At 36.6% G+C, this 22,733-nt stretch overlaps 1 protein-coding gene across 1 annotated transcript in view; it reads right to left on the minus strand.

The window, feature by feature from the left end:
- Nucleotides 1–10,863: 10,863 nt before the first annotated feature.
- The window catches only part of LOC124357964 (dedicator of cytokinesis protein 3-like), an 82,615-nt gene continuing 70,745 nt past the window's right edge, over nt 10,864–22,733 (minus strand). Inside the window, 11 exon segments of the mRNA XM_046810174.1 lie at nt 10,864–10,964; nt 11,110–11,243; nt 13,723–13,802; nt 14,484–14,583; nt 15,614–15,750; nt 15,838–15,969; nt 16,840–17,037; nt 17,039–17,056; nt 18,010–18,185; nt 19,131–19,272; nt 20,401–20,595. Coding sequence (XP_046666130.1) covers nt 10,879–10,964; nt 11,110–11,243; nt 13,723–13,802; nt 14,484–14,583; nt 15,614–15,750; nt 15,838–15,969; nt 16,840–17,037; nt 17,039–17,056; nt 18,010–18,185; nt 19,131–19,272; nt 20,401–20,595 — 1,398 coding nt within the window. The 3' untranslated portion in view covers nt 10,864–10,878.

Consider the following 22,733-nt stretch of genomic DNA (forward strand, 5'->3'; position numbering starts at 1 on the left):
CCATGGTCCTGCTGTTCATAGGGCTTAAATTATAAAACATTAGCTACTCACGTACTCATCGTCTATTAATGTTCAAAACAAGTGTAATGTATATTTTTACTAGTTGTTCTGTTTGTTTCAAATTAAAAGTACTAATGTACGTAGTTTTGTATTACTGTGTACGGAGAGTTACAGATCGATGCCGTTTGGTTCTTACCATTGTAAAAATAAATTCCATCTTTATTGAGAACCAATTTTTTCTATAACGTGCTTTAATTAATTGTTCCCTATTTTAGAGTATACAAAAAGATTTTGCTTAGTTGATAAACACTGAAAATATTAGTAAAAATGTATTGTATACAGTTTTTAAGACTCAGTTAAATTATATTATAAATAGTAGTTTTTATTGGTATTCACTATGGCCTTGAATTCAGTTTCTGAAAGCCGAGCAGGACGTTTCATTTTTGTGCGATTATTGACGCTTTCACTGTCCTCGTATCTGGTCCGTAGACGTCAGCAACACAAGCCTCGGAGGCCGAATGACAGTGAACACAACAGCAAGCTATCCTTGTGGAACTCTGTGTCCATGCGTATGAAGGCCTCGTCACCGGAATGTTGTGCTCTGAACATAGATTTCAAAGTTTCAAACAATCAATAAATGTTTCCACCACACCTCGGTCCAGCGAATTGTTTTAGTTTCATGCAGCAAATCTTGTAACCCTTCATTAGAACAATTAACAATTCCCACGGGTATCTCGTATATCTTTGACATAGTCTAGAGTACTTAATCTCGGTATTGGGAAAATAAAGGTCAGGATTCTCCGAGACGGTAAAGTCAGTTAATGTGCCCTTCGAATGGATATTGGTTGAGTTAAAAGGTAATTTTCCATAAATCATTTTTTTATATTTCAAGTTTATTCGTTAACGTTGCTGGCCATGTCTAGATACTGACAACTTTAAATGTTCCTGTGGGTGGCAACCAATAAATTATGGATATAAAACAGTCCAGCCTCTGCAATGTTAAGTATCTTTCTATTGCAGTTTGTGGTTTTGGTGCCCTTTACCACCACCGCCAGCCACTATCAACTATTGCGTAAACTGATTTAGTAAGTGCTGTTCTTGCAAAACTGCTGTCGGGCAGTCCAGATTTTGCTGGATTTAATTGAAAGTCCTACAAATTGCCTTTAATGTTTGACCCTGTATCCATCATTTGCCGAAAATGAATATTCCTTAAACCGTAACTGCACTCTCCATGATTTGCAGACGCGATATATTGTTCAATGGCAAGAGTTCTGCTTGTCATCTTGTGACCTAATATGCTATTTTAAGATAATTCCTATTGTTCATAAGCCCTAAGTTACGTTACACAATACAGGGTAGCGTGTATAGTGTTAGCGATATTGGGCTAACTGTAGATATTATCTAATTGTTATTCCTAAAACTGAAACACATACACTTTTGATTTTAGTACTTCTACATGAGCATAGTGAGTATTCCTAAATACCCTAAACGGTTTTGTTTATGTTTCACTTATTGTTTGTTTAATACTAAAAATGTAATCTTAAAAGTGCATTAATTCTCTGTCTTATGATTATGTAGGACTATACCAGTATCGTGATCTGGAAGACGGTTATGGGGGTTAATATACCCTCCCGCACGCTCACATGGGCGCCCCAAAATATAATCGGAGAGAAAAATGTATTGGAAAAAATAGTACAAATTACAGCAATATTTCAGTTGCCAATAAACTAATTTTTACTTGGCGTAACTCACAATCTTATTGTTATTCAATTGTGTATAGGTGCACGGTTATTGTGTATGTATGTATGTATACTGTTTAGCCTAAAGAGGCGATTATTCGGGTATATAACCTACTATTATCATATTCTCAGCTAAAATTAGTATTTACTTAATTTGATGTAATATAGATTTAAAATATTCATAAGCAATTTAGCTATTGTATTAAACACAATATGATTCATACCATGTTTTATTCATTTCGTTTCTGGTAAAACTTTAAACCGGTTGCGGTGCGTACAAACTAACAAATGGGTGAGTACGAATTACTCAGAATTGTTACAGTTACGGTAGTTTATAACCAGTTAAAGAAATGAATGCTGAATGATTAGTGACTGACCTCCCCCCCCTCCCCATCACCACCACGTGTCGGTGATGTTCACTGCACCAGACGTTCCAGAGACCGGCTCAGCCGGGTTTCCAGCTAAGGAAGGTCGGCGACCTTCGGTAAATTTAACGAAGGGACGAAGTGGGAACCGTCTGAGTCACTGCCCGGTCTATGCACAGTTGAACCCAGACATTCTCATGTGATGTAATCCTATTGTCTGAGTGGACGTCCCACGGACGGGATGGGTAACAGGTTTAATTAGGAAGTCTGATCGCTCAACCGATTCCCAGCTGTAGACTGTACGGTCGCTTATTCGACTCTACCACGTAATGCTCCATCAGTAACGCACGAGGTTCAACTCAATTACGGAGAGTTCTTCAACTAGGCAAAGTTAGCGCGTATAATATAAGCGTATTTACGTTACGACTGACGATGCGGTGATGTTGATAAAGAGATGTTGGAAAATTGCAGTGAAGCCCGTGCGTAGAGAGGAACGCGTTTGTCTTGACGAAGCACGGATGCTGCAGATTATCCTCGCTTGAGAGGGACGTGGACTGTCGCGAAGCGAGCGCTTCACATGTTAACGAGCTGTGTGCCGCACTTCCTCCAGTCCTCGCTTGACCTACTGTTGCTTCATCTTGACTGGCGATGCGATGGTACCAATGGGCGCCACGTGCTTCTCGAGTGTGACGGACAAACTGCACATCCACTCATGTCCTTATTCACATCTTATTCACACTTTTTTCTGTCTTGATTTCAGATCTTCAAATTATTTAAATGTAACAATTACCTGCCTTCCGTTGTTAACTGTAAACAACTCTAAATTGTTAAGTTCTCTAATTAATTAAATACTAATTCTTAAATTACTGTAATGACACTGAATCACTTAGATCCCATGTGGTATATTATTAATATAACTCATTAAGGCGGATTCTGTAATGATTCAGCAGTAGAATTCAATCGATCACCTATGTAATATTTGCTATATCTTCAGGACGAGTTTCAAGTGACGAAATGTAACAAAGAAGGTACATTAATCATCTTCTTGTTATGTCTGCCCATTTGTGTTTTATTTCAAGTTTCTTTAAATTTGACATGTGTTTTCTTTAACCAAAGACCTTGCTAATGTCAAGATTTAAGTTCGGAATAAGAAAAATCGAAATTGAAACGCTTTCAAACTTTGTGGTGACTAATCACCACATATATCAGAGGATCTCATCGACAGTTAGAACCAGCCTTATCAGGTGCTGATAAGGTAGCTGGCCTCTGTGTTGGTTTCTTATTTTGTCCGGTTTAATTTAATTAAGGGTCTTTTAGTTGTTTTCTTTAATATAATATAATTTAATTATCAAAGCGTGGCAGGGAGAATGGGTGTAATTAAGGAGTATGGTCGCTCCACGGCCTTATCGTGCACGGGTAACGTGTCTAGTCCTGCACAATGTCTTTATCGCTTCTACATTCTACACCCACAATCATACAAACAATAAATAGACACCACAACTTACAACAGTATGAAAACTGCGAATATTAAGTAAAACAGTCATACAGTAAACTAAGGTTGATAGTTGTATGACGCGTTGTGTTTTTCTTGATACAGACCTGAAAGTTTGCCAACACCTTGCATCACAATCCAAGGTGCAGTAATCTACGTATCGCAAAGTAACAATGGGTTCCAAGTGGGAGTGGACAACTTTTATGTTTCGTAGGAACGCCCTCCTCTCTTCTGTCTCGCTTCTTCGTCCAATTTGTGCCGCGTTCAGCCACTGGCGGAACCGGACACGTTGAGATAAGACAACAGAGGCGTGCGACAAGTAACAAGTACGCTCAGAGGAGGGGCTGCTCATTTGTCATCACCTGTACGTGAATTGTTAGAGTGCTATCTAAATATCATCACAAAACAGATAAACTACGTTTGGCCAGGAACCACCGTTCAAGCACAGGTGTTCGTGGGACGAATAAACGATGACTATAATAAATATTATTCATGGATTTTCCAAGGCTAACAGAGTCTCGAAAGGAATACATACACACCATAGCACTGATTTGTGTTTACTGCCTTATCTTGGAGGAAGAAACAGGTTCATGGAAATCTTTCAGCTTGGAGAAGGAAGCGGGTTCCTGAAAACCCTTTATGTACTCCTTTCCTTGTTACAACGTATAATTATAAGCTCGTGAATCTGCAGAGACCCTTCCTCTCTTCTGTCTCGCTCTTCGTCCAATTTGTGCCGCGTTTTCACCACTGGCGGAACCGGACACGTTGATATAAGGATCAACAGGAGGAGGGTGTGCGACAAGTAACAAGTACCGCTCGAGGTGGGGCTCTTGCTCATTTGTCATCACCTGTACTCCACCCCCCCCCCCCCCCACCCCCCCCCCCCCCCACCCCCCCCCCCCCCCACCCCCCCCCCCCCCCACCCCCCCCCCCCCCCACCCCCCCCCCCCCCCAATTTCAGTTGGAAATAATGTTACGTTATGTGTGAGATATTTTATGAAAGTTTTGGGATCATTTCAAATATTCCATCATTTCTAGAGACAGGAAAAATAATGAAATAAATCTTTGATTATTTTCTAAGAGAAAGTGTGGGTAGGAAATCTGGACATACAGAATTTCGTTTTTATATGCACTCTTGTAATTCAAGGCCGAAAAAGAAAAACTGTTGAAGATATAGGATTTTATCAATTTCTGACTTTGTATTTACTTGATGGAAGTCACACAGGTTTTTTAATATTCATAGTTCTTTTCTTCCACAATTTTAATTTTATTTCACCTTAACCTGGCGAAAAGCGCTTTCTCAAAATAAATTAAATATTGTGCGACGAAGTAAAAAATTGGACAGCTACACGAGACAAGGACTTAACTGGAGTGAGTTAAAATATATTCGTCTATTTTCTTTTAAATCTAATATTCTTTTAGAAAGTTTATTAAAAACGTATAACCTTTTTTAAATTAAACTATAATTATTTAATACAGAAACAATTTTCTTTGATTTTTATTCAAAAAAGTTTGTCTTATTAATAGAATATGAAATTGTCAAAAATAAAAAATAAATTTAGTACGAACCAAAAAATCCGATTGCAAACCAACCACAAACTAAGAATTATTTGCAAAGAGTGGGGCAATAATTTCGGTTTAGAATAATAAAACGTTAACTGATTCATTCTACTTGGTAAGCCCTTAAAAGATAACATTATACAGTAATTGAGAAGGGGTTCCTCGAAATTAAATGTATTCTAGCAATATCTTCACACGGAATCTATCACAGTTTATTTCATTGCGAAAATATTCGTTACTAATAAATCGAGGAAAAAAACTGTAAGGTTGAAAATAATAGTTATTATTTTTTATTTATTAAAGTTTTATTCTCAAACCCATGTCCAATACAAACGACCATTTATTTTTTACTGTTTAAAATCACGGTTATAACAGAAGTATATTGTATGTGACTTGGTATACTCGTTTAATATAATGTGGTGTTCCAAGATTCACGTATTATTCTTTTCTGAAACTAATGGTGAAAACAGGTGTATTTTTTACAAATTATCTTGTAAAGCTAAGAGTTGTTCTACATTTCCTAGTACACCTTCGTACAACAGCTGAGGACATGTTTATAATAACAAGAACAGTTTATAGCCACACGAACAAGCTGTAGTTTTCTATTTACGAGTGAACTGTGTTAAGGAAGAGGAGGGTGACAAGTCTCACTAGTTCCTGTAGTTTGACGCCGAACTCATGAAATAGACAACCAACTAATATACACTCCTGCAGCACCTACTGCCATCAAGCAAATCTAGATTTAGATAAAACATTCTTACATCCCACGTCCAGCAAGGTTAGTCAAATTATTTCCTCTCGCTTTGTGTCAGCGAGTTAGAGAATTCTGTTTAGATTCAGCAGAGAATAAGCAATGGTAGATATACAATACGGGGTAGTCCAGTTATCGGTTTTTCAGATAATGCGATGGTTGGCTGCTCGATCATTGTTCCGAGAAAAAAGACGTAGCTGGCAGGTCTCAATAATTCTAAACACAGACTTATAAGCAGAGTAGTTCTGTGTATTTTTATCCATTTTCTCTACTATAGAAAAAAAAACATTATACAATGGTTAGAAGTTTGTTTTTCATGTAAGTCCCACATTGACCAACATCAAACTGATATTATCTTCCCTTTTCCCTCCGAAACAACGAAAAAAATGTTGTTAACATCTACTAGACGGTAGTAATACATTGGTTACTTGCAACTCGTTTTGACTTATAATAAAAACGTGAGGAATTATGTAATTAACTTATAATTTTATGAAATACTATATAAATTAAAAAGATATCTATGTCAATGTATTGTTTATCATAATATAACGAATGCTACTAAAACATTCCAATAACATTTTACGCCCAAATTATTTTTTGTCTGCACAAGCAGTTATGGGAAGATTGTCCACATTTTAAATAAACCGACGACTGATACTTTTTACTTGTATAACAAATATATCAAGTAAAACAAGTAGATTTTTTTAGGTGCAAACTAAACGAAGGATTACAAAAAGTGTGAACAGGGACTTTTTTTTGGAAATGCATAACCAGATAGATGTATTTCAAAAGTCACTAAAAAAGCTTTTTTGATTGTAATATTATAATCGTATATAAACAAACAGGTTTGCGAATCCTCTATATTCTATGGACTTTAAAAATGAAAATCGTTAGTGTTTAACATTGTTTCTTATATTGCTAAAACATAAGGATGGCCTGCCGATACGGTTTACCTGAAGAATTTTATTGAGTTGATGGATTCGCCACAACGTCCCCCCACCCCACATAGACTCTAATTCTTTTGGGGAAAAAAATATACATTAAAAACGTTCCGAAATCCATTTGGACTAAACAAAAACTCAAAATTAAACTCGTATATTAAGGTTTCCGATCATGTATAGAGGTTTTGCGTTTATTCAAGTCTTAATTGTAACAGAATGTGCGAAAAACAACTCCGTACCAGTAATTACGGTGGTGACAAATCCAAAACAGGCCAGCGATGTTACAACCCAGCGTTGTGAAAATTTTCCCCAATCAACTCGAGATAATGTATTGGGAGAGTTGTGAATGAAACTTATTTATTCCTGGTTTGTTTTTGACGCTGACGTGCCATGGCTCGGATCGTTTGTTCCTCCGGTCACTGGCCGGACAGGAACAAATAAGCGGTTTTACTTATACCAGGAAGTATACGGTAATCCTGGGTCCACCTCTGCAGTGTCCTCTTGCTCGCGGTGCCGACTTCACAGACACATTCGGTCACCACTTGCTGGCTGTCTCTGCCTCTGATGTCGGAGTACAAATCTTTAAAGTCTGTTTACCCACAAACCTTGTTTGAAAAGTTGTGGAGTTGTTTTAATTAACACTTTAATGACACAATTAATCATGCAACATCAGGGAAACTCTACAGGTGTTTTTTCAACACGAGGAGACCGACACAATATTTATGAGAACGCTGGACAGGTGGAGGACTCATTAATCTAGTTATTCCGCAGTGCGGTGAGTACGGCTGTTCAGCCGCCCCCAACAATGGCTGCCATTACATACGTGTTCCGATTGGGCAAATTCATTCGTTAACAACGCGTTATAGTGCACCGTACTTCGATTAAACTGACCCTAACCAATGTTCTAGGTCGAGCAATTTCCTCTATTTCTGGGAAAAACTGAGAGGGAAATGTTAACGCAGGTTTTGGAAACATGGCACATTCGTTGACCTACTCTATACGGAGGCAGTGTCAAGGGTGTCCTATTATAATATAGAGATAAATTTGTGATGACATAATTAAAGGAACAATGGAACGGGAGGCTGTATTAGCACTATGTCCAATATTCAACAAGACCTCCCCCGTTCTGAAAATTCCGCAGATCCTAATTGAAATGATTAGTGCATCATCGATTAAGAAAGGACCAATACTAATGTGTTCATACTTCTCCCATATCAACTCACACTCCTAGATCGTTGTCTGGTTAACTTGCAAAATATCCGACTGGTCCGCCCTTGCCCTACCTCTATAAGTGCTTTCGTAAGTACCTGATAGGACTGTACCGTCGTGTAAGTTTTCCATGGTTACACAACCAAGTCATACACAAATTCATGCCTTAGAAAACATTTTACTTCATTCTACTTCATATCATAACATCTTTGCTTTGATTCAACACGAGATTTTAGAGTTATAGTGAAGACACCGGCCGCTTAAGACTAGAAAGTTCCAGGCTGACTGTTTTACAGGCATAATCAGTATCAAAATAGAACCTTTGCTGTCCGAATGAGGAAATGATGTATCCTATATCAACATTATATGCCAGCACAGAATCTTGATGTGCACAACACAAAAACTTAGGTATTATTCTTTTAAATAAACTGTAGTTCAGAGGATAATCGTTCTCCAACGATGAGGCATAACTTTCGTCTTGCAGGAAGTAAACAGAGGATAATGCCAAGTGCTATCTATTTCTCCAGTTTTATTGTGGATTTATTGTTTGATAAGAATAGGGACGCGCAAGGAATTCTATCGCACGGTTATAAAAGTAATCCTTGTCGTTGCATCTCTAAAGGAGTTAATTCCAACTCAGAATTTAATATGTATTAATTGGGACGTCGTGATAATAAAACCTATAATAGATACTTGTATGACTCGGATATGTAGTTCTCGGTGGACGAAAAAAGGTATAAGGATGTTCGTACTAAGCACGAAAATGTTTAGATTACGTTGACCAGGCTTATTTCCGTTATGGTAGTTTGGTGATGGACTCAAAATTAGACTTATAAAATGTTCCCTCTAAATTGGGATTTCCCTAAACGTCACCTTAAGGACGCCTGGTGAATCGACGTTATCGTTGCAGAAATAGCTCACCGGAATTGGCCGACGACCTTGGCCAGCGTGTGTCCAATTCCTCGGTTTTGGCGAAGAAAGGCAGGCAGCGCTTGCTTGTCCCTGTCACACGTCACGGCACAATCGGGGCGGACAACAGCCCATTGTCCACGTCGGAGCCCTTCAATTGGATAACACTCGGGAGTCTGCTCTTCAGGCCAGACCCACGAGGTGTGCCTTGCCGTCGTGGGCGTGGCGAGGGATGGCGGAAAGAACAAAATACAAAAACAAATTCGATACAAATCTTTATTTCCACTTAATTCTTCCAGATCTCTAACATCTGTCAAAATCGTTTAGGATTCTGTTCAAGGAGGCGTGATGAATCTAAACGCCAATCAAATAAGACGTCTACAGGATTGCATCACCAATATATTACAGTTTAGTTAATACACAACAATTGTAATACGTTCCATTATTAGCAGATTTTTTTTCAAATTTGGGCCTACTAAAAATTATAAAAAATGTTTTTTAAGTGCCGCAGCTGTTAAGACTCGATTACAAATTGTACACTTTTATCTTATGAACAAGATCCAGCAAGTCAAATCTCCCAAAAACTAAAATGTTTCCAATTTTCTATATTTCTGTTATTAAAGCCACTGAACCAAAATGAGTTTTTCTTAAGCCATTCTATCGCGAAATTCTACAACCATATCACTGTGGAAGTCACCACGCGTTGTTGAGCGGACAACTAGAACTAAACCATCAAGATTTCAACATCTTGGGATACCTTAGGATAGAGCCGCTTGGGTGACGAGAAGATGCGACTACCCGTGATAACGAACGATAACGTGCGGCGGTGGCGGCGACTAGGACCACTGCAGCGACCGAGTCGAGTCAATAACCCGGAGAGGGTCTTTGTCTTGGCTCCTGGCCGGCCGGTCGGTGGGACTGATTCATGCAGGCAGGCTAGGACTACAGGCTACAGGCTAGCCAATATCCCCGGTATCGGCTCAAGGCCAACCAGCATACCTGGTCTCTCCGACCCTACCACCACCACCGTCACCACTGCCGACTGCCATCAGCCACTCGCCGCTGGTACTTACTCCACGCCAGACGCCATGTCTTACACATAATCTTGTGTCACCAGCTTGTGTCGTGCCTTGTTGTGTTGTGATCTATAGTCCACCCCACTCTTACACCCCCAGCTACAGGTGCGTCATTAAAAAACATTTCTGCCAACATCATCATGTAATTTATGAGATGGATCGATGGTTATATCATAATGTTTGTTTAAATTATTAGAAAGTGCATGTAACAATCCAACTAATACTGTTTGTAACCTTTTTAAAGGATATACTTTTAAATTGAACTGATGAATTATGTAACCTTTCAAACCAATTACTTTTCTGTAACATTATGAAGTACTTCAAGTTCTTCTTGTTTATTGTTAATTACATCATATTTTATTCTATTATTAGTTCTCCATATGATAAACTGTTGATATTGGATTTCTAAAACATCCTGTTCTCCCCCACCCCCCCCCCCCCCCACCCCCCCCCCCCCCCACCCCCCCCCCCCCCCACCCCCCCCCCCCCCCACCCCCCCCCCCCCCCACCCCCCCCCCCCCATGACTTTTAAGTTGTATTTTTAACTTTATATAGTTAAAATGAAATCAAGAACAACACATATTTTCTATAAAAATTAAAATATGCTTAGTTTGTTTTTGAACAACAAAATTCAAGTACAAAATACAGAGAATTAAGAAATGGTGATGCCACAATGCCTATAGATTTTACAATCAAGAATTAGAATCATTCCTTTAACCATGTAGCCATGCTTCAAGCTTAGTTGACTTCAAATTTGACCAAATGTGTAATATTCCTACAAGATAACAAAATACTAAAATATCTATTATAAAAATAAGCTAAACACTATGTGCAAGTTAATGCTGGTCCACACTTACCTTACGACAAGCCAGTCTTTTCGGGGGAGCAGGTGGTACCTCTCCACTGTTCCTTTTATCTGGAGCTAAAAAATACACAATACATGATATTGTATAAGTACTGTCACAATGTATGGCTAAGGAAAAAATTGTTTTGATTGGGAAACAGTTTAGGAGGACGGAATAAGAGCAAACTATTAACTTATGGAAAACACAGTCTAATGAACATACTTGTGCGAGGAGGGAGTGGTGGAGCCTCCTCCATCTGTCCACTGTCCCCTCCGTCCGATAGTCGCTGAGACTGTACTCGACTGAGGGAACGCTGATGTCCAAGCCCTGATCGCTTGCTGCTCACTTCTCCATTACTGTGGGACACAAAACATTCCACAAACTTTGTGTCACTTAGATATTCTATAATGCACATATTAATTGAGTCATACACCATTAATTTATAACAGAAGGAGAAACGGGTGGCCATAGTATCTTCGGGCAGCAATTTATAAGTGAATTTATAGGTATACAAGGGCTATCCAGAAAGGAGATTGCGTTTTGCTCTATAGCCGCTAAGAGCGGACTATCGCGTCAGGGCATTTCTCTGATCAGTGGCTATCCGGCCGTGCTAGTGAGAGGTTACTGTCACTACTTGTTCTTTTACAATAGCAGTTTAAAAAGTGTGATGCATTCGATAATCCAGCAAGTTGTGAAGTGTGGTCGATAATACAGTTTTTGTTGTCTAAGCACAATAAACCAATTGAGATTTATTGCCAACCCTGTGAAGTTTATGGGAACAATGTGATTACTGAAGGTCGAGTATTAGGTGCATTAGGTTTCAAAATGGCCGAACTAATACACATGATGATGAACAAAGTGGACGGTCAAGCATTGTGACCGATGAAATTGTTTCTAAAGTCAATAAGAAGATTAAAGAAGACCGCCGATTAACAATAACAGAAATCTGACTTAAAAATCCTAAAATTTCAAGGACTTTGTTACACGAAATTGTTACAAAGAAGTTAGGTTACCATAAATTTTGAGTAAGATGGGCACCAAAAATCTGACCAGAAACCCATAAAAATTAGAGTATGGCTGTTTTCATTGATTTTTTTGGACACTTATGAAAAAGATGGTGACTCGCTGATAGATTAAATCATTACAGGAGATGTGACTTGGGTAAAACAAATTAACTGCGAAACCAAATTACAGTCTATGGAGTGGGGGCACACACACTCCCCAAATACCAAGAGAATGCATGCACAAACATGCAACAATGGATGGTTACGGTATCTGTTTGTGGTGACAGGAAAGGAGTTCTTATTGATTTTTTAGAATGTGGCACAACCATAAATTCTGTGAGGTATTGTTAAACCTTGCAAAAGTTAAAAAGAGCAATACAGAACAAGCAAAGAGGAAAGTTAAGTATGAAAACCTTTCTTTCACGCCCAACCACACATGGTAATTTGGACTCGAGAAGTCCTGGATGCTTTTAAGTGGGAGGTGTTTCCACATCCACCTTACAGTCTAGACCTTGTACCCAGCGAATACCAACTGTTTCCAGCAATGAAGACGCAGCACTTTGATGGCAATGTACAACTGTGGAAGAGTGTGACCTGGTTGAAGTCTCAGGCTACTGAATTTTTTAACGCTGGAATTTCAAAAATAGTTCACCACTATGATAAGTGCCTAAATTTGTATGGTGACTATGTTGAAAAATAGTATTTTAATGTCAATTTCAAATGTAATATAATTATTTGTTTGTACTTTGTTTTTTGTTTATACCAAAACATAATCTACTTTCTGGATAACTTTCTGGATAAAAGTAAATTGCTGTATAAGGAAAACTATAGTAGAAAACAAAATAATTATTTTGCCACAATGTTTATTATAAAATTAACTAAATGACAATTTTTTTAAGATTGTGAAAATTCAAAATTATTTATAATAATACACTAATATTCACGCCATTAATGGCTCACCACAACTTCATACAAATCAACCTAATGAACTATTAATGCATTTTCAATTTCAATTTGATATTATTGCAGATAACCACTGCACATGAAAACTAACTTCTTTCCAACTGTGCTAAGGGAAATGTTTAACATTGTACAAATATTTATTGAAAACAAGTACACTATTCATTAGCAAACTGCAAGAGTTCACTTGCATAAAGGACATCTTAAAACAGATACAATGGATCGACAAACTGACGATTCTTCAAAGGTTTCATTGAAGTAGAAATTGGTGGTACAATGTTAGTTTAAGGTCAATAAACCAAAGCTGAGTTATAATTTTTATTGAATACTGACATGTAATAACAATTAACTGGTAATTCAATCATAACATTTTTCCGGACATTTGCCATTGTTCAGTGAAACAAGAAATCAGTACCGGTAATACTACGTTTCGAGATCTGCAATCTGATCTCTTCTTCAGGTAATTAACTAACCTAATACATAATTACAAACTAGGTTACAATAAACAAATCATACCAAAGCGTTGTGGTATGCCTAAGTCAGGAATCACAACCACCATGTTGTTTGTCAACTTCACTAACTCTAAAAACATGCACTTAATAAAAAACTTTACACAACACTAATTATTGCAGATAATCACCACACATGAAAACTAACTTCTTTCCAACTGTGCTAAGGGAAATGTTTAACATTGTACAAATATTTATTGAAAACAAGTACACTATTTATTAGCAAACTGCAAGAGTTCACTTGCATAAAAGACATCTTAAAACAGATACAATGGATATATTATATTGAGTAACCGATCTGAAAATTCTTTGTGCAACTACCTTAATTACATTATTTCTACTAAACTTCAAAAGGGACCTACCTGGCGCCACCTGAACGGGGTCTGAGAGGGATGGCAGGTGGCGGGGAGTCTCTACCTTCCAGGGTCTCTGCCATCAGTTCCTGAGACATGCAGTTAGAATAACAAAATTGCAAAGGTTCAGTATATTGATAAACCCTAATAATATTATAAATGCAAAAGTGACTTAATTGGTTGTTTTCCATTCACGTGTAAACTATTCAACCAAATGAACTGCACTTTTACATTGACACTCAAGGTTCCTGGTGTAAATTTTAAAAATCTCTCCAGGCTATACGCCTGGTCTCTAAAGAAGCGAAAAATCCTGTATTGATCTCTAAAGATGTGAAAAATCCCGTCTTGGTCTCTACAGTTAGGAACTATTAACTGAAAGAGCCTGTTAAATGTAATAAACTGTTCTGTGTAAATATTGTTTTGTGACAGCATAACCATGTTTAATCAATTTAACCACTATTTTCAATTTGTTTACATTTATTTGTGTGAAAGCTTGATGGTAACAACACTTTTTATTTCAACATTTTCTCCAACGACTGTTGAGCACAGAGTAAGAAAATATCCAGATAATTTAATTCATTTTTAGTAAATATATACTTTCAACTGTAAATGTCTAGCAAATATTAAATATTAGATATAAAAGGCAATTTTATTATCTAACTTTTAGTATACATTTAGACTTTAAAAAAACCCATCTTAGTTGTCTTTTGACAGAAGTAGATATCTCAGACCTGTGTATGTACATATATTTTTTTGATCAGGAAACTCACCAAAGGCTTGCTGTAAATGTCATCCTCCTGGGCGCTAAAGTGACTGTATCCCACAGTATTGCAGTACTGATCAGCAGATGGCACTGGAGGGAGTGGAGTGCTGTAGCAAACAAGCCAGTATTAGTGACAGTCCTTCTCCAATTATAACACTACAACTCTATAATGACTCTTATATTCTCTGTAAGAGGTACCATAGGAGCTTGGTAGCACTGTTCACACCTGTGGTTCCACCCCACTGTTAATTTACTAAGTGTCCAAAAATACATAACTATCAGAAGCTAATAGAATTTGAAGGGGATAAGAAAAGTGTCTTTCATTCAAATAAAGTCCTCTTATTAATTATTTTCTTAGTATTGAGAATGTCCTGAAATTTTGATTGAATATGTTATAGGTAATAAAAGGAAAATGTCTACGTTATAATGTGAAGTTTTCTCTTAATGGCAACTTGTAATCAAATTTGATGTAAATTTTAAAAGCGAAAAACATGAATAACACCAAGTATTTGATAATAAGCAATACAAATTGAAAGAGGTAAGAGATTTTCACACATCGAATCTGTTACATTGTGTTCTTAACTAAATCAACATAGTGTTTAGACCATCATTTCAAATTTATCCATAACAACGAAATTCGCAATACACAATAGGGCACAATACTGCTACCGATTCCGGAATAAACCAGATCCAAAGACAACATTATGGTGACTTGGACACAATGAGCACCTTCTAAGATGCTATCAGGGAGGGGTGATTTTTTTTGTATGAAAACTGTAGTTACTTACATACATTTTCCAAAACAATTAGATTTAATTCCAATTGTTATTGAATTTTATTCTTTTTCTTACTAAGTAGATATTATTTACTGAACTTATAATTTAATATCACAAAAGATCTACATTCAATGTAAATTTATATTAAGATTCTGGAAAAATGGTAGTTGTAATTACAGAGGAAGCTTTTATATTCTTATTATATAAATTCCACCATGAAAAAACTAATTATACTGTTTAAAGCACTACATCCTATGATGAAGCATAAACTGAAAAGGACTAAACTTACTCCCAATATAGCATTTCAAACAAGCTTGATATGACTATTTGTACTTAATAGAATACAACATATGTAACTCACTTCACAATGCTGTCCATTGGTCTTTTAATGCTAACTTTGAGGTGGTCCAGCCGTTCTTGGAGTCGCCGATGAAGTGGCTGCACCTCTGGTGGCGCCAACTGTCCATGGACCACCAAACCACTGGTCAGAATATCAACCTGAAAACAGCACCCGATCTCGTAGAGAACACAGAACATACAGAACACCTGATACCACCACAACACAGTTACACAGATGTTACTGACCTGTTCCATAATGAGAGAGTACAGTCTCTGAACGTGGTTAGCAGAGTTGGGACAACTCCTCATAAACTCCGGAGTGAAGAATGCCTCTTGGTATTTGGCAATTCCACCCATCACGTTGGCATCTATAATGCCCTGTAAAACAACGGTACATTAATAAAATTAAAATCTAAAACTTTTCAGCCTTTTTGTCATAAAGAGACTTAATAGAGCATATTTAAGATTCTACCTACCTTGGAAAATGTTGTAGCATTAGAATCCAAAAGGGCCTTCTTAAAATCACATTTTCATCTGCCCGTCTTTGCAATAACTCTTGATAGAAAGAGACTTGGAACTTGGTATTTAGATTCCTCTCGGTACAAAGAATGTTATTGATTATGGGGTCAAAGAGCAGTCTGTCCGTCTGTCTTCATGCCTTTGAAATAACTCTTGATAGAAAGATAACAGAGACTTTGAACTTGGTATATAGATTCCTCTTGGTACAAGAAGAACGTTATTGATTTTAGGTTCACAGAGTAGTCTGTCCACCAATCTGCTCGCCTTTGAAATAACTCTTGATAGAAAGGTAACAGTAACAGAGTCTTGAAACTTGGTACATAGGTTCCACTTGGTACACAGAAAAACCCTACTGATTTTTTAATCAAGAGGTCAAAGGACAGTCCCTTTATCTGCCTGTCTTCCAGTGTATAAGTCGTTTTTGTTCAAGAACAACTATTGATTTTGAGGTTAAAGGAAAGAACAGCCCATCCATCTATAATTCGTCCTGTTCAATAACTCTCATTATATCTTAATGGATCCCTAGATCTACTCATTGCCACTAATTTTAATCTTCGTTTGAGGCAAAATTGATAACAAAAACTTAATAACAAAGTTAAAAATTTACTTTATTTCCATCCATTTAATAAATTGCAACCTGGAGTCAATGAGGCTGAAATAAAAAAATCCATTACAAAACGTGAGTCTACTTGGTTAAAACAAAAGTCAAATAATAAAGATTCTAAATACCTGAAGCCTCATGCTGAGGGGGTTGACGTTCCGCTTGGGATCTGCAATGTATGTTGCGACCAGCTGGTTAAGCTTACTGTTGGCGTTGTGCACTGTCTCACAAGCAAACTGTACAGGTGGCACTTCCTCCACAGACGTGTGTACTACCTCAAACCATCGCAGGATACCTGGCAGTGGACTGCCAATCTCCAACAAGGTTTCTCTCCAGCCACAAGCTCTGGACAAATAAGTGTATTCTTCATTTATGAATATGGTACACTATCAAGTATATTAAGTACAATAGGTTTTAATTGCTTTGCTTCCAGTTTCAGGATTTCCGAATCTAGCTACTTAAAGACGAAGAATTGATGATGGCAATGGACAAACCAAAATTTATATAGCTTATAAAGGTCCACCACTTGTAATGAATTCATTTAGTAAACTGACCATACTTTAAAAATAAGGAATTTCATATATTTTATATAAACATCATTAAATAAATAAGTAATGTTATTATTTCAAGTGATCTTCAGTTTAATTTTATAAGACATACTCGTTATAACAATAAAATAACAATAAGATAAAATGTATAGTTAAATTATTATTTATAACTTGACCTTGCAGGATTTGCAAGACAAAGCCTTTAAGTTCCCAGGAAATGTAATTTAAGCTTGGAGCCAATGTTTTAAAACAATGATAACTCTTCTTTCCTGACTGATGTCGCACTCTTGGAAGTTCAAGCAAGGCGTTCTACTATGTATGGCACACCCTAATCATAATGCATAGTATTGCTTCCTTTTTGGATAATTAAGTGCCATCAATGACACTTACCTCGAAGCAAGCTATGTCCATCAAATAATCCAAATGTGTTCATTACAAATATAGGTCACAAGAATAAACATAGAACTTTACATTATGTATTATTTATTCATTTTTATAGACCTATAAGAACAAAAATAGTAAACTGAATTTTTGAGGAAGGTTATAGACAATTTCTATAAATTTTCATATCTAAATTATGAAAAAAATGTTCAGCTCCAAGCTTTGACAAACTGTGGAGCTAATAAATCATACATGGTATTACCACATGCAAAGAGAAAACCTTGTGTTTCTATGCTACTATGTCCAAGCAATGTCTAAAGGTTGAATGTATTTTTTAGACATCCAAAACAATGAATCCAATAGACTGACCTTAAACTCGTTCTCTTTGTCAATCGGTGGCTTGTGCACAGGACGATCCAGCTGGAACCGGGACACCTGGTTCACCTGGTAAAACCGGGCGACTTTAAATGGCACTGAAGCAAGGGGAGGTTCATCCTGAGGGGGGCCACTATCAGGAAGCGGTTTTACATTGCAGATTTGGATATCTATTAATTTAGTTAAGGATTGACACAATTAGAGAGAGAGAGATGAATGTTTGTTTGTCCTTTATAGACTAAGAAACTATTTGGCCTATTATTATGAAAATTTGTAGGTATTTGTATTTTTTCACAGAGAGGGTTTATATGCTATGCCCATTGATGTAACTCGCCGACAGACGGTGCTACAAAAGATCAAAGTTTTAAAAGCGCCTGCATATTATAAACTGCAATTACGAGACAATTACATATATTAAATAAACAAACACTACTTGAAGCTACTAAGTTATGATGTATATTTGTCTTTAAAATACATTTTTGGTTGATCTTAAAGCTTGAATGTTAGACCACTTTATAATAAAGTACATGTACGTGTACAATTGCTATAAACATACACTTTTGACACATTTTCTTGATCGTGGCAACAAGACAAACACTACCAACAAGACAAACATATACGGGTAGAGCTTACAAAAAGTGTACATAGCCGCGGGAAACAGCTAGTGTCATATAATTAATATTGCTTACAACCATAATGTTAACTGATTCAAATTTATGACTTTTTTAGGTTTTTTCCAGGTTCAAACTTTTTTATGACAGCCAATAAGAACTGATAACATAACAGTGGGAAGGGTTTATTTAATGTGAATGCTGAGTTTGTGCAAATCTGGACGGTGTCAGATCTCATACATTGCACTGAGTGAAAAGTGAAATGGAGCGAAACTCATCATTCGCATTTTGAGAACTATTACCTGGTCTTTTGTTTATGTGGAACTTTGTTTTTTCATTGTTAACCCCACTAGTGCCGGTTTACTAAGCAATGCTGACATTTCACACTTTAAGCCTCTATTAATTGCAGCACTGTTGTCATTTTAGTTGTTTATAATTAAAATATATGATATACTAATTCCCTTGGAAACGTTTCACTCCTATAAGACTGTAGAGGAAGGATACACTGGACGTCAGAGTGCAGCACAGCGTGTGATGGAGGACTATTCCTGGCCATTATCTGTGCAGATGGGAACTCAGTCAGTAGTCTCTGTGTGAAAGCCTCTATCCTCTCATACTCCAAGCCCCTGTAGATAAACACTTTGTTCTGAAACAGAATATTATCATATTAAATAGATAGCATCTTGGACTACGACATTTCCCTTTGCACTTAAATTATTTGGGTCCTGTTCTGCAAGTCAGGTCAATTAAATTTGGAGGTAAAACTGTATATATAGCGCTTTGAACAAGTATTTTCTTATTTTATAAGACTGATTTTCTTTGTTTCTTATATGACTAACAAGAGATTGATGTTAAATAATTTTGTTAGCATTTTTTAGTAAAAGTATTATTTTTGTTGTATTTTGGTTTTAAAGTTTAAAGAGTGTTTTTCTTCAAACTCAGTAAATCTTAAACTGAAGTAAGAAAATAAACTTTGTTGTTTTCTGTTGTCTACAATCGCTAAATTGTATAATATACAAAGTGCTTTGTAACATTTTCACAACAAAACCAGTCACAAAAAATAATAACGTAGTTTAAAATAAGTTAAATAATAATACTTTTAAATAGTAATAAAAATAAATAATGTTTTGATAAAAACATGAACAAAATTACATACTAAATTTTTTCTTCTAGATTATTTATTAAAAATCACCATTTATATCAAAACTCTTGGAACAGATATTTTTTAAACTTTGAACAACACTATGCAGTTCTTGAAACACAAATTCCTATGAAGGCTTTTTCTTAATTTTGTGGTAAATTGCTGACATATTCATTCCTCAAGAATCAGTAGAGTAAACCACTCAAACAAAACATAAGTCAATCCTAAACTTAAAATTAACAACAATAATAGAATAGGTAAACAATGTACACAGCTTCGCTATAAAAACAACTCCATAGTAAGCGAAACACCAACAAGAGATAAGAGCTTTTTTGGCTGACAGGTATTTATCAAACAACATTTCACAACATTTCAGGTAGGACAACAAACATTTCACTTTCTAAAAATGTATTTATCTACAAAACTATGCTAAATAGGTCTAAAACAATGTATAGGTAGCATTATATGTCAAATAATAAAACAAATGGTAACCAAAGGAATCATGTGTCTCTAAATACAATTCAAATGGATTGAAACATATTGTGTATCTGTTTCAATTTTTACATGACATTTTTAAAGTACAATTTATTAACATAGAAAATAATAAGAAGCTGTTGGGTTGTTCTAACGTACCCTCAGAAAGAGTGGAAAACTGAGGCCGTAGAAGCCCACCCTGAAGTACTCAGGCTCAGGCCTGAGCAGCGTCAGGATGTTGTCACAGAACTTGGCCTGAGTCTGCAGTATGTGGCTCAGCTTATTGTAGTCAAACAGCTTCCTCTCGTACAGATTGGCTAATTCCTTACACAAGGGGATGCCTTGTTCCCAGCACTGTAACATTACGGTAGTTGCATATTATTAATACTACTTACTGTACTCCAAAACACAATTTAGTATTAACTAAGATAATTTAATGTTTATACTGTAGAAAATCAAACTAAAACATATTGTAAATAGACTAAAATTACAATAATTATACATGTACAACATACTGTAATAGGGGTTGCACAGTTTTCTTTACTCATGATGTCAATCATATGAAAATGTTTTAATTTATTGATGTAAGAAGCAAAGTATCATCAACTTTGTTTAACACCTCTACTGCGGTTCTATATGGGGTGAGACCAGCCACTCCTAATCTCATTCTGAACCGTAAGACCTCATCCACAATCAATGCTTTAGACAATGTTTACTGCCAGGACAAAATCAATTGGGAAGAATGTAAATTTCAATGTTTTTGGAATTACTTAAAAATATGTAATATGTAAATTTATTAGTGAAAGAAGTGAGAGTGACTGGTCAAAAATTTGTTCAGTATTTCCTGTGCCTTACCGGTTCTCAAACCATAACTATGCTAATTATCTCTCTTCTGAAAATCATAATATCGGGTTTGTCTCCCTGTTGAATTTCCCAAACACAACCACGTCTAATTATACTGAACCAAAACTTAGCGGTGTAAAATTTTCAAAATAAAGTAATCTAAAAATGTAATTTTTGTAGCTGTTGAGAGTTATTAATTTTGTTAACTAGCATGCTTATTAATTTTGTTAATTCGCATGCTCTAATCTGATTTCAAATTCAAAGATCCATAACTAGATTTTTATTATAATATATATATATAGTTTGAATCTAGTTATATTTCTAAATTACGTTTCCCTTCTCTTGTTATAAAGTTGATGAACCTTTGCCTAAAACATACATTTTATTTTAAACATAACTAATTAAAAAACTAATCAATGAACTTTACTTGATCAGGAAACTGCTGGAACTTGTAAAAATAACAATCCAGAATAATTGGTTAAAGATAGAAAATATTTTTGTTAAGGATTGTTAAGCTATATTGAACAGGTTTATATATAACTTCTTTATTATGTTATTGTACTCCCAGACACTATAATACAATTGTGACTAATAAGTTATACGAGGTCCAATCAAAAAGTATCCGACCTCGTCGTGTATCGCGGCTTCTGCTGCCAATAATGAGATAAGATTTGTTGCGACAATAGTTCCTACTATGATAAGGAAAGGTACAAAGTCTTATCTTGATCCCCCGACTGGTTCGCCGGAGACGGGTCAGTATGTACTGATAAGTCAAGTGCGCGTATCGGTTTTCTCTAACTGTGAAGATGACGGAAAAAGTGGAACAACGTTATTGCATTAAATTTTGCGTGAAACTCGGAGAAAAACAAAGTGAGACCATTCGGAAAATTCAGCTAGCATTCGAAAATGAGGCAATGAGTGTTACGCAGATTAAAGAGTGGTATAACCGTTTCAAAAGTGGTCGAACTTCGGCAGAAAGTGACGCGCGTTCGGGCCGACCAAAAACAAGTCGAACTCCGGAAATCATCGAGAAAGCAAAAGTTTTGATCTGTGAAAATCGTCGAATGACTGTGGAGGAAGTAAGTACTGAGTTAGATGTCAGTTTCGGATCAGCTGAAGCAATTTTAATGGATGACTTGGGATTGCGCCGGGTAGCCGCAAAATTTGTGCCAAAATTGCTGACAGACGAGCAGAAGCAACGGCGATTGGATGTTGCCGAGGACATGCTGCAATGTTGTGAGGATGATGCGGACTTTTTGACATCGATAATAACTGGAGACGAAAGTTGGGTCTATGGATATGACCCTGAGACCAAATTTCAGTCATCACAATGGCAGTCTCCCCAGGATCCTCGGCCAAAAAAAGCAAGGCAAGTTCGAAGCAATGTCAAAGTGATGCTTACTGTTTTTTTCGACCACCGTGGAGTTGTGCACCATGAATATGCCCCTGAGGGTCAAACTGTGAATGCACAGTACTATTTAAGTGTCCAACGTCGTCTCCGAGATGCGATTCGCCGCAAAAGACCTGACTTGTGGGCGTCTCAAAATTGGCGGCTACACCACAACAATGCGCCAGCTCATTCTTCCCAGCTCATTCAAACTTTTTTGGCGAAACACGGCACTCCGCAAGTTCCTCAGCCTCCGTACTCT

The sequence above is a fragment of the Homalodisca vitripennis genome, chromosome 1 (assembly GCF_021130785.1).
Source record: "Homalodisca vitripennis isolate AUS2020 chromosome 1, UT_GWSS_2.1, whole genome shotgun sequence".
NCBI classification, from domain to species: Eukaryota; Metazoa; Arthropoda; class Insecta; order Hemiptera; family Cicadellidae; genus Homalodisca; species Homalodisca vitripennis.